Raw genomic sequence first — 16617 nt, 5'->3', positions numbered from 1 at the left:
AAAAAAAAAAAGGCCAGGCACGGTGGCTCACACCTGTAATCCTAGCACTTTGGGAGGCCGAGGTGGGTGGATCACGAGGTCAGGAGATCAAGACCATCCTGGCTAACACGGTGAAACCCCGTCTCTACTAAAAATACAAAAAGTTAGCCGGGCTCAGTAGCGGGTGCCTGTAATCCCAGCTACTCGGGAGGCTGAGGCAGGACAATGCCGTGAACCCCGGAGGCGGAGCTTGCAGTGAGCTGAGATGGCGCCACTGCACTCCAGCCTGGGCAACAGAGTGAGACTCCGTCTCAAAAAAAAAAAAAAAAAAAAAAAAAAAGAAAAAACTAACGGTGGGGGTGATTATGAAAACAACAACAACCAACAATAAAAACTGACTGGGTGAGGCGGCTCACACCTATAATCCCAGCACTTTGGGAAGCTGAGGCGGGAGGATCACTTGAGCCCAGGAATTCGGAACCAGCCTGGGCAATACAGTGAGACCCCCATCTCTAAAAAAAATTTTTTTTATAGTTGAGAAACACTGAGCTATAGGAAAAGCCAGAGGACCTGAGCCAGAGCCAGCTAGAATGCCCCCCTCCTGGCCTCTGTGAGTTAGCAGCTTTTGGGCACCCCACCCAAGGCAGGATCTGGGAAACATAAGCGACCTCTTTGCAAAGCATTTTCTAAAAGAAACTGGAAAAAATACGTGTAAATGTTTTCCTCAGCTGCAGGGAGCGGGTGGAGAGGACACAGAACAGACCCCAGGCCTGGGCCTCATGACGGCTCTCTCCAAAGAGGCTCTGGGCCAAGCTGGGTTGTCCCTGAGGAGGAGGCAGCAGGGGAAAGGCAGAACCAGAATTCATGCGCCTTCATGCTGGGCAGCCTTCGGGTGCAGCTTAAATGTAGGGGAGCATTTACTATTAAAAACAGAAACCAAGAAGTGGGGAAGCCCCTTCCCTTCCCCTCCCACCCCCCCACTGTATACACCCCATTCGCCTGAACTCTGCATAACACCAGTGTTCTCACAGTACCCGGCACCCGTCCACAGTGGGCAGTGGCTGGGGATGGCAGCTCTCCTGGCAGCGATCACCACCAGGCTGTGGGCTGACAGTGGATTGGAGAGATACCCCACGCCCACAGAACGGGATCCGGGAGACCCTAAACGCTCCCACTGGCTGTCGGCTCCTCTGGGGTGGGCCGGGGACCAGGCTCTGGGTAATACGGCAGTGCCCTAGGCGTCTGGTCAAAGGGTGGGAGCTCAGGTACTGTCTCAGGCTTCAGGTCAAAGGGTTCAGTCTCAGGCAGGTCAAAAGGCACGATCTCGGCTGTGGCCGGGTCAGAGGGTGCATTCGGCTTCTTCTTGGGCTAAGATGAGGAAAAGGGGTTTAAATGGGGCTTGGGGTGGGTGCGAAAGGAGTTGAGAAAAACGGGCCTTGGTGGCACGCAGAGTAGGGGCTGGTGAGTAGGGAGGGGAGCACAATATATTAGGATGGAAATAAACCACTTTTTCTTTTTTTTTTTTAAGAAATGGGGTCTTGCTCTGTTGCCCAGGCTGGAGTGCAGTGCACAATCATAGCTCACCGCAGCTTCCAACTCCTGGGCTCAAGCAATCCTCTTACCTCAGCCTCCCAAATATCTAGGACTACAGGTGTGTACATCAAACCCAGCTAATCTTTTTTTTTTTTTTTTTTTTTTTTGGTAGAGACAAGGTCTCGCTATGTTGCCCAAGCTAGAAACTATTTTATTTTATTTTCTTGAGACAGAGTCTCACTCTGTTGCCCAGGCTGGAGTGCAGTGCACAATCTTGGCTCACTGCAACCTTTGCCTCCCAGGTTCAAGTAATTCTCCTGCCTCAGCCTCCCGAATAGCTGGGATTACAGGTGCACGCTACCACGCCCGGCTAATTTTGTATTTTTAGTAGAGACCAGGTTTCACCGTGTTGGCCAGGCTCTTCTTGAACTCCTGGCCTCAAGTGATCCTCTTGTCTCAGTCTCCCAAAGTGCTGGGATTACAGGCAGGAACCACTGCACCTGGCCTATTTTATTTTATTTTATTTTGAGATGGAGTCTTTCTTTATTGCCCAGGCTGCTAAACTGTAGTGCAGTGGCGTCATCTCTGATCTCGGTTCACTACAACCTCTGCCTCCTGCTTCAGCGATTCTCCTGCCTCAGCCTCCCGAGTAGCTGGGATTACAGGTGCGTGCCACCATGCCCAGCTAACATTTTGAATTTTTAGCAGAGGCAGGGTTTCACCATGTTAGCCAGGCTGGTTTTGAACTCCTGACCTCAAGTGATCTGCCCTCCTTGGGCTCCCAAAGTGCTGGGATTACAGGCGTGAGCCACCATGCCTGGCCTAGAAACTCATTTTAAATGCTTCATCAAGAGGGCCCTGGGAGCTGGGCATGGTGGCTCATGCCTGTAATCCCTGTAATCCCAGCACTTTGGAGGCCAAGGTGGGTGGATCCCTTGAGCCCAGGAGTTCAAGACCAGCCTGAGCAACATGGCCCAGGTCTCTGCAAAAAATACTGTTAGTGGGGCCGGTGGCACACACCTGTAATCTCAGCTACTTGGGAGGCTGAGGCAGGAGAATCATTTGAACCGAGGAGGTGGAGGTTGCAGTGAGCTGAGGTCCAGCTCCTCACATTTTGGACGACAGAGCAAGACTCTGTCTCAAAAGGGGGGGGGGGGGGGGGGCCCTGGGGCCAAAAGGGGTGTGGCAAACCCAAGCCCATGAATTAACAAACAGCTTCAATTGAACCCCTCCCTTCCTCCCTCTACAATATTCCCTGTTCCCATTCTTGGGCTTCCACCTTCAACCCCTCCCCAGCCATAATCATAGGAAGGCTATGGAGGCTGCTAGAGGTGGATAAGGCCAGTTCTAAGAGGCCATTTGTTGGATTATAACTGGGGAGGCTCAGATGAGTAAATATGAAGGCACATGACTTCACTGTCTTCAGAGTCAGACTGCCCATCCCAGTTTTTGTTGTTGTTGTTGTTGTTGTTGTTGTTTTGAGACGGAGTCTTGCTCTGTCGCCCAGGCTGGAGTGCAGTGGCCGGATCTCAGCTCACTGCAAGCTCCGCCTCCCGGGTTTACGCCATTCTCCCGCCTCAGCCTCCCGAGTAGCTGGGACTACAGGCGCCCGCCACCTCGCCTGGCTAGATTTTTTTTGTATGTTTTAGTAGAGATGAGGTTTCACCATGTTCGCCAGGATGGTCTCGATCTCCTGACCTCGTGATCCGCCCGTCTCGGCCTCCCAAAGTGCTGGGATTACAGGCTTGAGCCACCGCGCCCGGCCTTTGTTGTTGTTTTTTAGATGGAGTCTTGCTCTATCACCCAGACTGTGGAGTGCAGTGGCATGATCTTGGTTCACTGCAACCTCCGCCTCCTGGGTTCAAGTGATTCTCCTGCCTCAGCCTCCCGAGTAGCTGGGATTACAGGTGTGTGCCACCACACCCAGCTACTTTTTTTGTATTTTTGGTAGAGATGGAGTTTCGCCATGTTGGTCAGGCTAGTCTTGAACTCCTGACCTCAAATGGTCCATCCACCTCAGCCTCCCAAAGTGCTGGGATTACAGGCATAAGCCAGCGTGCCCAGCTTAATCTGTTTTCATTCTTCCCTGGGGTAAGGTGGACACAGGATGCTACCCCAAATGAGGAGAGGGATAGACATGGAAGAGGGACATCCTGGCAATTTCCCTTTGGCCATGTCCCCATTTTCTGTCTTTCTCACCACTCCTCCCTCTCGCTACCACTTAAGATATCATACACTAAAATGCACAGGGAAATCAGGATCCAAAACCAAGCTCTATTTTTTTTTTAAGATAGGATCTCTCTATGCTGCCCAACCTGGCCTCAAGTTTCTAGTCTCAAGCGATCCTCCTGCCTCAACCTATTGAGTAGCTGAGACTACAGGCACACATCACTGTGCCTGGCAAAACCAAGCTATTTTTATGACAGGTGAGCCTATGTCCCGGGGACCTCTGCAACAGCCCCCAACTCTCTCTCCTGAGGGGCTTAGTTGCCAAAGACAATAGGCTTCTTGCTTTGAGCAATCAGAAGCCAGGAGAGAGGGACACTTGGGGGGCACTATTAGACTCAGGTGATGGCAGTATTTGACAAAGCCCGTAGTCTCAAAAAAAACAAAGCAGCAGGTCCCAACCTGCCCTTCAGGGTACAAGGAGGAGGTGGGAGTGGCAGAGAGGCTGAAGAGAAACGGAACCAACATGTCCCTCTCCTAGGCAGGTGTGGAGTCCCTGCCAGGGCACACCACGGCCAACCAGGAGCTCCACTCCTTCCCTACACTCCTCCCCTCCTGTACAGCCCTCCCCTCCCACCATCACCAGGCCAGGTGACCACACATTGTCTCTACTTCAGCGCTCACAAGGCTAAGCAGCTAATGGCCACGCATAGCCAACACCGCGCACGCGCACACACACCCATACACACGCAAAGCTGTCCCAGTGCCAGGACTGTGCAACTAACTCCCTCAGCAAGTGGCGGAACCACAGCTACCCCTAGGTTAGTCAGGGCTAGTCTTCACCCAGCTTTCTGCTGCAGAGCCCAGAACGGAAGGAGGGGGTGGGGAGCAGTGAGTGTAGCGGAAGGGTGCACCTGGGTTCTGGCTCCAGTTTGACTCCCAATCACTTGAGTGACAATAGGCTAGTGACTTCCCCTCTCTGGGCCTCAGCTTCCTAAACCACAAAATGAAGGAGATGAAGTTGATCACAGTGTCGTCTAGCTCAAGAAATGGATAATGAGGCCAGGTACAGTGGCTCACGCCTGTAATCCTAGCACTTTGGGAGGCCGAGGCAGACGGATTGCTTGAGCCCAGGAACTGGAGACCCTGGGCAACGTGGAGAAACCCCATCTCCACCAAAAAATACAAAAATTAGCTGGGTATGGTGGTGCACGTCTGTAGTCCTAGCTACTTGGGGGCCTAGGCAGGAGGAATGCTTGAGCCCGGAAGGCAGGGGCTGCAGTGAGCCATGATAGCTGCCACTGCATTCTAGCCTGGGCAACAGAGTGAGACCCTGTCTCAGAAAAACAAAACAAAACCAAAACCAAAAAACAAACAAACAAAAAAAACAAAACAAGGAAAAGAAAAATTTAAAAAATTTATAATGACAGAATGATGATTCACAATGTTATATTTCCAAAAAGAAAAAGGCCCGAGTCACTCCTACTTCTGAGGTTAGTTGCTTAGCAACAATATCCCCTCCCCTCTTGCTATCAGTTGCCCACTCTTTGTGGTCTCTTCATGCTTTTGACTTTGACCTTTACAATATGAAAATAAAATAAAAGGCCGGGTGGCTCATGCCTGTAACCCCAGCACTTTGGGCGGCCGAGGCAGGAGTATCACTTGGGTCCAGGAATTCAAGACCAGCCTGGGCAACAGTGGCGACCCTCTAGAAAAAAAATTTAGGCTGGGCACGGTAACTCACGCCTGTAATTCCAGCACTTTGGGAGGCTGAGGCAGGTGGATCACCTGAGGTCAGGAGTTCGAGACCAGCCTGGCCAACATGGTGAAACCCCGTCTCTGCTAAAAATACAAAAATTAGCGAGGTGTGGAGGCACACGCCTGTAATCCCAGCTACTTAGGATGGTGAGGCATGAAAATTGCTTGAATCCAGGAGGTGGAGGTCGCAGTGAGCTGAGATCATGCTACTGTACTCTAGCCTGGGTGACAGAGCAAGACTCTGTCTGAAAAAAAAAAAAAAAAAAAGAAAGAAAAAATTTAAAAATTATCTGGGCGTGTAGATTCAGCTACTCAGGAGGCTGAGATGGTGAGATGGGAGGATTGCTTGAGCCTAGGAGTCTGAGGCTGCTGTGAGCCACGATAGCACCACTCCAGCCTGGGCTACTGAGCTAAGACCCTTTCTCAAAAAAAAAAAAAAAAAAAGAAGGGAGGAACCCAGGGATAGTATGATTTCCTTTGGTCTTGGGAACACCCCTAAAAATACCCTCCCTGCTTTGGACCCAGTGACCAGGAAAAACAACCCAAACTGAGTTTGGGAGGAAGGATGTAGTATGCGTACTCTCCATGGCCGCTGGGTTTTAGGGATGAAAGGGACTAAAGCCCTGGGTTGAGAATATTTTTGGACAAAGGTTTGGGGTTCTTCTGGAGCACGGCAGCCCTAATTTGCATTGAATCCAGGAAAGAGGTACAGGATGGGTTGAGATTTGGGGAGGAGAAGCCATCAGGCTCTCGTTCCAGCCTTGGTGCCCTTCCCTTTAATGCCCATGAGACACCTAATCTCTTAAATGCTTCCTGGCCCTTATCCCCAAGCACTTGGAGCAGGTCTGATGGTCCATTGCTGCTGGTCCATATGTAAGTCACTGACTTTGCCTCCTCAAAACTGCTCCAGAACACATTTATAATCATGAGCCGCATAATGACGTTTCAGTCAATGGACGGCATACACAACCGTGGTCCCATAAAATTATAATGGAGGCTGGTTGCGGTGGCTCATGCCTGTAATCTCAGCACTTTGGGAGGTCAAGGCGGGTGGATTGCTTGAGGCCAGGAGTTCGAGACCAGCCTGGCCAACATGGTGAAACCCTGTCTCTATTAAAAATACAAAAATACTAGCCGGGCATGGTGGCACACACCTGTAAATCCCAGCTACTTGGAAGGCTGAAGAAGAACAATTGTTTGAACCTGGGAGGCAGAGGGGTTGCAGTGAGCCAAGATCGTGCCACTGCACTCTAGCCTGACATTATAGCCATCATAATCTGTTAGTGAAATGAATTTCTCAAGTGTTTATGGTGATTACTGGTGTAAACAAACCTGCTGCTCTACCAGTCGTATAAAAGTCTAGCCCATACAATTATATACAGTACATAATACTTGATATCGATAATAAATCACTGTATTACTGGCTTATGTATTTACTATACTATACTATTTTTCGAGACAGAGGCTTGCTCTGTTGCCCAGGCTGGAGTGCAGTGGTGCGATCTCAGCTCACTGCAACCTCTGCCTCCCAGGTTCAAACGATTCTCCTGCCTCAGCCTCCCAAGATTACAGGCATGTGCCACCATGCCCAGCTAATTTTGTATTTTTAGTAGAGACGGGGTTTCTCTATGTTGGTAAGGCTGGTCTCCAACTCCCCACCTCAGGTGATCCGCCCGCCTCGGCCTCCCAAAATGCTAGGATTACAGGCATGAGCCACCGCGCCCGGCCCTGTATTTCCATTTTATCCCCGCTTTCTAGATCTAAAAGAGCTCTACTCTGCAAATTGTTGCCTGGAGGGGATGGTTAATGGGTACAAAAATACAGTTAGATAGAAGGAATAAGATCAAATATTCAGTAGCACAATAGGGTGATATAGTTAACAGAAATTATTGCATATTTCCAAATAATTAAAGGAGTGGAATTGGGATGTTCCTAACACAAGGAAATGATAAATGCTTGATATGATGGATACTCTAATTACCCTGATTAGATCATGATACATTGCATGCTTGTCTCAGAATATCACATGTACTCCAAAAATATGTACAACTATTATGTATCCATAATAATTAAAATAAAGCCTTTTAAATTTAAAATAAACAAACTGGATGCACGTGGTAGCTCATGCCTATAGTCCCAGCACTTTGGGAGGCCCAGGCAGAACTGTTTGAACCCAGGAGTTTGAGATCAGTCTGGGCAACTAAGTGAGACCCCAGACTCTACAAATATGAAAAAAAATAACAATTTGCCGGGCATGGTGTTGGGCACCTGTAGTCCTAGCTACTCGGGAGGCTGAACCAGGAGGATCACTTGAGCCCAAGAGTTCAACACTGCAGTAAGATATGACTGTGTCACTGCACTCCAGCTTGGGCAACAGAGTGAGACCTTGTCTGAAAAACAAAACAAAAAAACCCCAGAAAACAAATTGTTGCCTAGAAGAATTGGCTCTTTAATGATAATAGTTCCACTCATCTGCATGGTATTTTATTTTATTTATTAATTATTATTATTATTATTTTTGAGATGGAGTCTCACTGTGTCGCCCAGCCTGGAGTGCAGTAACACGATCTCGGCTCACTGCAACCTCCGCCTCCCGGGTTCAAGTCATTCTTCTGCCTCAGCCTTCCGAGTAACCAGGATTACAGGTCCTCACCACCATGCCTGGCTAATTTTTAGTAGAGAGGGGTTTTACCATGTTGGCCAGGCTGGTCTCTAACTCCTGACCTCAAGTGATCCACCTGCCTCGGCCTCCCAAAGTGCTGGGATGGCAGGCATGAGCCACTTCGCCCGGCCTCTGCATGGTATTTTGGAGCACCTGCCTCTATATTCACAATCTGGCCTGATCCTCCTGTAGCCCTCAGCCCACTAACTCCTATAACTAGAAGAATTCACTTCTCTCATTCACTAACTGTTGCTAGCTAAGTGTCGCCTGATAGGATGCGATGTCAAACTGCTAGATTTTGTTTGGGAGACAGGGAAGGAAATGCCAGAGAAGGGCAGTAATGACTCAGAAGTGAGTTTAAGATGAGGGCTGTGGTATCTTGGAGTGGGAGGTGCTGAATTTCTTGTGTGTGTGTATGTGTGTGTGTTCAAATGCAAACTTAAGCTGTGAAATCATGAAGTCTAGAAGTTCCCTGAATATGGGGTGGGGCCGTACAAGGGATTCCTTCCTTTTCTCCCCAGGAATAGGGTATGGAAGGCCAGATGTCTGGATCCTACAACTGGAGACTTCCCATCCTTGGTGTTCTCCTCTGCCCTGCGCCCACTGCCATATCATCACCTCCCATCCCTGAAGTGGGGAATATAGCATCCCTTCTCCCATGGCTCCTCCAGAGAATTCACACCATCCCAGGAACCTTTCTCCAAATTTCTGTCTCTTTGCCTGGCCACCCAAGCATCCTCCCCCTTCAGCTGGACTTTACCATAAATGCTGCTGCCCCCAATCTTCCCTAATAGGCCTGCCAAGGCACAGAGCTATTTTTACCTCCTTCCCTTCTCAGGCCTGCAGACCTCGGGGAGGAGCAGGAGCAGCCTCTGCTTTCCTCCAGCAGCTCGGTCCCCACCTCATCGTCCCCACCTGGAACATCTGCTCTGCGGCTCAGGGAAGTTCTGCTTTCCCAAGCCTCACCCCATTTGCTGGAATCTTTTCCTTACTTCTGAAGTCCTCCCCAGGTTGGGGCCATTTTAGTTCTTAGTTATTCCCTCTGTGGGTTTGGGACTCCATTTGAGCTACTCTTATTACCTCAGTTCTCTGTCCCCCACTGGCCTTGGTTTAGTGCAGATGCATTTGAAGTCACCTGTGATTAGAACACATTCCCTCCCACTCCCTAAAATATAGACATATCCCCTCAGATTGCTGGAGATGGTGGAACAGAGGGATGCCACCGGCCTCTGCAGAGAAGTCTTTCTCCCTCCATACCTTTCCTTCTTCTCTCAGAATCTCCATCTTTGGCATAGGGAAGTTTACCTTGAGGTCAAGACCTTTCCCAGGTTCTATGGTCTGGGAAAGTTAGAGTGAGAAGGGTCACCCCTCGAGCTCTTCATGGTGGCCCTCGGCCACATCAGGCTCTGGAGGAAATATAGAGCTGGCTTGCTGTCCCAGACCCCTGTCTTGTTCCCCTCCTCTCAATGTCCCCAGTACTAAGCAGGTCTCTTAAAGAACATTAAAAGCCCCCCTCTCATCCTGCTTCCTCCAAGCAGTTAGACTAAGTGGAAATCGCTCTGGGCAAACATTTTCTATCCAATTGCTTAAGTAGGGGAAGTAAAGCTTTTTTTTTTTTTTTTTTTTTTTTTTTTTTTTTTTTTTTTTTTGAGACGGAGTCTCGCTCTGTCCCCAGGCTGGGGTGCAGTGGCGCGATCTCAGCTCATTGCAAGCTCCGCCTCCTGGGTTTACGCCATTCTCCTGCCTCAGCCTCCCGAGTAGCTGGGACTACAGGCGCCCGCCACCTCACCCGGCTAATTTTTTGTATTTTTTAGTAGAGACGGGGTTTCACAGTGTTAGCCAGGATAGTCTCAATCTTCTGACCTCGTGATCCGCCCGTCTCGGCCTCCCAAAGTGCTGGGATTACAGGCTTGAGCCACCGCGCCCGGCTGGGAAGTAAAGCTTTTTTTTTTTTGGAGACGGAGTCTCGCTCTGTCGCCCAGGCTGGAATGCAGTGGCCGGATCTCAGCTTACTGCAAACTCTGCCTCCTGGGTTCACGCCATTCTCCTGGCTCAGCCTCCCGAGTAGCTGGGACTACAGACACCCACCACCTCGCCCGGCTAGTTTTTTGTATTTTTTTAGTAGAGACGGAGTTTCACTGGGTTAGCCAGGATGGTCTCGATCTCCTGACCTCGTGATCCGCCCGCCTCGGCCTCCCAAAGTGCTGGGATTACAGACTTGAGCCACCGCGCCCGGCCAAGTAAAGCTTTTTAAAAGCCACGTATATGCCTCCTGGGAGGAGTCAGTCATCGGTGTAAGGGTGGGGAGGGGGACAAGTGCCATTTCTGCCTCTGTTTCGCCACCTCAGACAGGTACCGGCTGACCCACCTTTCTGTCTCTACTCTTCCCAGATACTTGTCCGGATCTGTATCTATCTTAACTCCTCCTGGGGAGACCAAGCCAAGGACCCCCTCACGTCACCCCAGATGGTCACTCAGAACCCGGCTCGACCAGGCCCCAGAGCAGTCAGCAGAGCCACAACTCCCGGAAAGGGGTCTTATAACTTGGAGGGTGTGGGAAATCCAGCCTTCCCTTTCTTTCCATTCCCTTCGGCAGGGAGAGGAAGGAGAGAGGGGAGCATAGACTAACCCCCCTGCCCCGCAGGATCCCGCCTCACGGGGGTTAGGAACATCAGCAGGCCTTTGGGAGGCAGGGAGGAGCCAGGCTGGAACCCTTCCCGCCCAGCCCAAGATATTATCCACGATGGCACTGCGGAGGCGGCGTGGAGAGGAGCAGCATAGAAACCCGAGAGTCCCAGGTTTATTGGGGGTTATGATCCAAAAGTTACATTTTTATCCAAGTGGGAGAAATGAGGAGAGGTGCAAAGAAAGCAACAAGTGGCCCCGGGCGGAGCGGGAGGGAGGGGGGCGCCAGCCTCCTCCCGCCCGCTGCGCGGCTGCGCCTGGCCCCCGCCCCCGCAGGCATGAGGGGTGATTCACCGCGCCCAGACTGCGCCCGGACCGCCGGACCCCGCAGAGGCTGTCCACCCACTCCACCAGCCCCACTTGCACTCCTGACGCCCACTCTTCCCCGCCCAGCCCCGCCCGCTTCCAGGAAGCCCAGGGTGCCCGCGAGCCGCGGGTGAGGGTGCCCTCAAGGGCCTGAAAATGCCTGGAGGCCAGGAGCAGAGCGCAGCGAAGGGACAGGGGTGGGCCGCCGAGGCCGATGCGGGGGTGTGGGGGCGCAGGGTCGGGGAAGGAGGTTGGCGGTCGCGTCCCCCGCTTGGCACAGCTCCCTCTGGTGCGTGCCTGAGCCCTGAATCACCCGCTATATCAGGCCCGCAGGCGCGGAGGCCCCAGGCCCGGGCCCCGCAGCCAGTGTCCGCTTACAGCGGACCCCAACGATCGCCGGGGACCCCTGACTTTCCTAGAAACTTCCCCCAAGTAGGAAGAAGTTTGACAGAACCAATTAGGGAGGGAGCGGTCTGCGAGAGGCAGCGTCCTCAAGTCCACCCGCTAATTCGGTTCTGCTACAAGTCTGGGACCAGAGGGAAGGATCTGAGTGGGGAGGTGTGAGGTGCAGAGCGCGCCCCTCTACGCGCCCCAGGAGTTCGCCGCTCCCTCCACCCCATCCCACCCCACCCCACCCCACCCCACCCCAGTCGCGCTCGCCGGAAGGTGGGTGGATCTCCCGGGCGCCCGGACCAGGCTGGGAGGGGAGCCGCGCCACGGGCAAGTCTCCCCACCCCAAATCCCAGGCCTGGGACGCGGGCCGGGCGCGGGAGCTCTGGGCGCCGTGCGCTCCGTGGGCTCACCTGGTAGATCATGACTTTAAAGTTGCGGCGCCGCAGCAGCTCGGCCTCGTTGACCTCCAGCTTCTTGATCTGCCCCGCCTGGCGCTCCAGGCTGCCGCGCACGGTCTTCACGTTGACGCTGACCTTGCGCACCTTCTCCAGCAGCTTGCTCACCGTATTGCTCGTGGTGGCGTGCGCCTTGCCCAGCTTGCTCAGCTCGCCCTGGATGCTCTGCACGGCGCCCTCCATCTCCGCCTGTCGCTCCTCCAGCTGTGCTTGAGTTAGCTGGATCTGGTCTACGGCCCCGATGATTTTGTCCAGGAGGCTCAGCACCAGCACGCCGTTCACCTGGTCCGACTTGATCAGCTCTTCTGAGACGGCCGCCGACGGCTCCTCCGCCGCCTGCGCCCCAGCGGAGGAAAGCTCCGGGGCCTCGGCGTCGGGGTACCCGGGAAGCGGCCGCTCGACAATGTAGAGCGTGGGGTCCTCCATGGCTACCCGGAGCCGTGCGGGGCCCGCCGGGTGGAGCTGGAGCTGGAACGGGAGACTAGGAGAGAAGCAGGAGCGGAAGGGGGGAGAGCAAGCGGGCGAGAGCCGAGAGCAGAGGAAACTCGAGCCACGTCCGTGCGCACCGGGACAGCGGCCAGAACTGCTGGGCGGGGGATCCGTGAGCTCCCCGGCTCCCCGGCCAAACTTCGTAGTCTGATCGCTCATTGGCTGGCCCCACCCCAGAAGGGGAGGGACCGGGGCAGAAGGGGAGATCGACGAAGGGGGGCGGCAGAGGGGGACCCAAGAGCCGAGCGCCCCACCCTTTTCGAGATGGTTGGAATAGTTGGAGCCGGAGACTAGGGCCTCCGCTGGCGCTGGCGGCGGGAGCGGGACGGGCGGAGGAATGTGATCTGAGGAAGGGAATCAGGTTCTAAGAGTGTTGATCTCTGTTTCCCTCTCACTTGAATTGCTCATCCGAAAATCCTCAAGATCTGGGAGTCGGGTGGACCAGGAGATTCTGAAATTATAGGCAAAATCTTGTATTTGCCTGTGCCTAGTTTTTGAGCGCAAAAGGACCCTTGCCCTTTACAATCTTTTTAAAGAGGCCTCTCGGATTTCCTCATCACCAACCCCAACCAGGTTACTAATCCAGGGGTAAGCTTAAGGGGTTGTTTGTGGGAGGGAAGGAAGAGAGAAGTACTTGGGGTCACGGTGGTGGTGAAGGGCTGCTAAGCTCCTCGAAGTTCCTTTTAGAATTGTCCTAACAGAGTAAAATTAAAATGGGCAATCAAATGGAAAGTAAAGCACACCTCCCAACTCCCCTTTTTGAGACAGGGTCTCACTCTGTCACCCAGGCTGGAGTGCAGCGGTCCGATCACGGTTCACTGCAGCCTCGACCTCCTGGGCTCAAGTAATCCTCCCACTTCAGCCTCCTGAGTAGATGAGACTGCAGGCGCGTGCCACCACACCCAGCTAATGTTTTTCTATTTTTATTTTTTTAGAGACTGGGTCTATACTATCTTGCCCAGGCTGGTCTCGAACTCCTGAGCTAAGTGATCTGCTGGCTTTAGCCTCCCAAAGTGCTGGGAGTCACCGCGCCTGGTGTAAAGCCCTTTCTAAAAGCCCAACTCTCTTAGGCCAGCGCAGTGGCTCATGCCTGTAATCCCAGCACTCTGGGAAGCGCAGGCGGGTGGATCACGAGGTCAGGAGTTCAAGACCAGCCTGGCCAAGATGGTGAAACCCCTTCTCTATTACAAAAAAAAAAAAAATTAGGCCGGGCGCAGTGGCTCATTCCTGTAATCCCTGCCTTTTGGGAGGCCGAGGTGGGCGGATCACCTGAGGTCGGGAGTTCGACCTCAGCCTGACCAACATGGAGAAACCCCATCTGTATTAAAAATACAAAATTAGCCAGGCATGGTGGCACATGCCTGTAATCACAGCTACTCGGGAGACTGAGGCAGGAAAATCCCTTGAACCCAGGGGACGGAGGTTGCAATGAGCCACTGCACTCCAGCCTGGGCGACAGAGTGAGATTCTGTCTCAAAAAAGCAAAACAAAACAAAACCCCAAAACCCACCTCTCACCTCTCTAAAATCACCTTTCCCTGTGTTCCCCCTCCCACCCTCCCTCAGAGGCAGCTGACACCAATCTCAGTGAGCAGGATCTAGGAGTCCATTCCTCTTTCAAGATTCTAGGGACTAACATTAAGCCATCGGAGAGACCATCAAATCCCACACCTTCATTCGACGTCTGCAGAGGACAGGTGGTTTGCCAGAGATCACTCGCAGGTTAGTGTTGGCATTGGCACTTGTACCCAGGTCTGGACTCCTGCTTTCATGCTCTTTCCACCTTAGTACTCTAAGCCTTCCACTGGGGCAGGGAGACAGGCACCCATGGCCACTCCCCAACCCCTACGTGCTGTTTCGGAGGATTAACCAAAGCGTATTTTCATCCATGCTGGGTACAAGGGAGCAGGCAATCTGAGCAGGCCCAAGGAGGGTTCTTAGTGCAGAAGTCCAGAAATAGGGAGGCTGCCCATCCTCCCCCATTTTGCTGTATAGCACAGCACTGGTGCTGTGAGTCTCTGGAGGGGCCCCAGCTCCCTTTCCCACAGAAAAGCTGCAACCCTTTTCCCTGCTTGGGAAACCACACTTGGGTTTCCCCGGCTGGCTGGATGATGGTCCTGGCAAAAGGTCACTTCTAGTCTGGTATCCACTATCATTAGGAAGAGTGGAAAACTGGTCTATGGGGACCCAGGGCCTCCTCAATCCAGACAGAGAACCCACCAACTCAGAAAGGAGCCCCACAGTGCAGGGACTGGGTTAGTGCCCTAACAACATTTTAGAGTTTTTTAAGGGTTTACAACACCATATTTGTTAGCTGAAATTCTCACAGAAAATGGAGCCATCAAATAAGGCTGTTTATCAGTTTATCCTGAAGTACTGTTTCTACTAGAAAGGCAAGATACATGGTTACTGGTAACCTCTTTTTTCCTTTTTTCATTTTGAGACGGAGTCTTGCTCTCTCACCAGGCTGGAGTGTAGTGGCGCGATCTTGGCTGACTGCAAACTCCGCCTCCCGGGTTCAAGTGATTCTCCTGCCTCAGCCTCCCGAGTACCTGGGACTACAGGTGCCCGCCACCACACCCAGCTAATTTTTTGTTTGTTTGTTTGTTTGTTTTGAGATGGAGTCTCACTCTGTCACCCAAGCTGGAGTGCAATGGCATGATCTTGGCTCACTGCAACCTCTACCTCCTGGGTTCAAGCGATTCTCCTTCCTCATCCTCCTGAGTAGCTGGGACTACAGGCATGCGCCACCACACCTGGCTAATTTTTGTATTTTTAGTAGAGACAGGGTTTCGCCATGTTGGCCAGGCTGTTCTTGAACTCCTGACCTCAGACGATCCACCTGCCTCGGCCTCCCAGAGTGCTGGGATTATAGGCGAGAGCCACTGTGCCCGGCCATTTTTTTTGTATTTTTAGTAGAGATGGAGTTTCACCATGTTGGGCAGGATGGTCTCAATCTCTTGACCTCATGATCCACCCACCTTCCCCTCCCAAAGTGCTGGGATTACAGGTGTGAGCCACTGCACCCCATCTTTGTTTGTTTTTTTTTTTTTTTTTGAGACAGGGTCTCACTCTGTTGACCCTGCAGCCTCGACCTCCCTGGTTCAGGTGATCCTCCCACCTCAGCCTCCTGAATAACTGTGACTATAGGCGCACACCACCACACCCGGCTAATTTTTGTATTTTTTGTAGAAACGGGGTTTCACCATGTTGCCCACGCTGGTCTCAAACACCTAGGCTCAAGGGATCCACCTGCCTTGGCCTCCCAAAATGCTAGAAATACAGGCGCGAGCCACTTTGGCTTTGTTTTCTCCAACTTTTTTTTTTTTTTTTTTGAGACAAGGTCTTGCTCTGTCACGTAGGCTGAGTGCAGTGGCACCATCACAGCTCACTGCAGTCTTGACCTCCTGGGCTCAAGTGATCCTGCCACCTCACCCTCTTGAGTAGCTTGGACTACAGGTGTGCCACCACACCGGGTACCCTGACACTTCAATAACTGTTTTCTCACAAACAAATGGGTTTCTCATTTGAGGTTCAAGTAGAATGAAGCTGGTATATAAGATCATATATACACATATAACTGCTAGAACTGGCAGATTACCAACTTATTTTAGAATTTAGGAGAAATGTATTACAGTAATTGAAATTCCTTCTACTAAGGATTGAAAAGTTTTGTAAAAGAGGAGTGACAGTGGAGAACCTTATAGGGCCTTCATTTCTTAAATGCCCCATAAGGTCCTTAGATTATTATTATTATTATCCTTTTTTTTTTTTTTATTGAGATGGAATCTCACTCTGTCACCCAGGCTAGAGTGCAATGGCACAATCTCGGCTTACTGCAACCTCTGCTTCCTGGGTTCAAGTGATTTTCCTGCCTCAGCCTCCCAAGTAGCTGGGATTACAGGCATGCGCCACCACGCCCAGCTGATTTTTTTATATTTTTAGTAGAGACAGGGTTTCACCAGGTTGGCCAGCCTGGTCTTGAACTCCTGACATCAGGTGATCTACTCACCTCGGCCTCCCAAGGTGCTGGGATTACAGGCATGAGCCACTACGCCCGGTCTCTAAGAAGTTTTATCTCTATCCCAGCAACTAGTTTCTTTTCCAGGATACATCAGTTATTACTATTCTCTCTCTCTTTTTTTTTTTTTTTTTTTTTTTGAGGCGACGTTGTGCTCTTGTTGCCCAGGCT

At 52.0% G+C, this 16617-nt stretch overlaps 1 protein-coding gene across 1 annotated transcript in view; it reads right to left on the bottom strand.

Annotated features, from left to right (window-relative positions):
* Positions 1-12784, bottom strand: part of CAVIN1 (caveolae associated protein 1) — a 22258-nt gene extending 9474 nt beyond the window's left edge. The window contains exon 1 of the mRNA XM_017856596.1: positions 11893-12784. Within this exon, the coding sequence (XP_017712085.1) occupies positions 11893-12585 (693 nt within the window). The 5' untranslated portion in view covers positions 12586-12784. The remainder of the gene's footprint in view (positions 1-11892) is intronic.
* Between the last annotated feature and the right edge of the window lie 3833 nt (positions 12785-16617).

The sequence above is a fragment of the Rhinopithecus bieti genome, unplaced genomic scaffold, assembly GCF_001698545.2.
Source record: "Rhinopithecus bieti isolate Rb0 unplaced genomic scaffold, ASM169854v2 scaffold_44695, whole genome shotgun sequence".
Lineage (NCBI taxonomy): Eukaryota > Metazoa > Chordata > Mammalia > Primates > Cercopithecidae > Rhinopithecus > Rhinopithecus bieti.
This window is presented reverse-complemented; position numbering and strand designations above follow the sequence as displayed.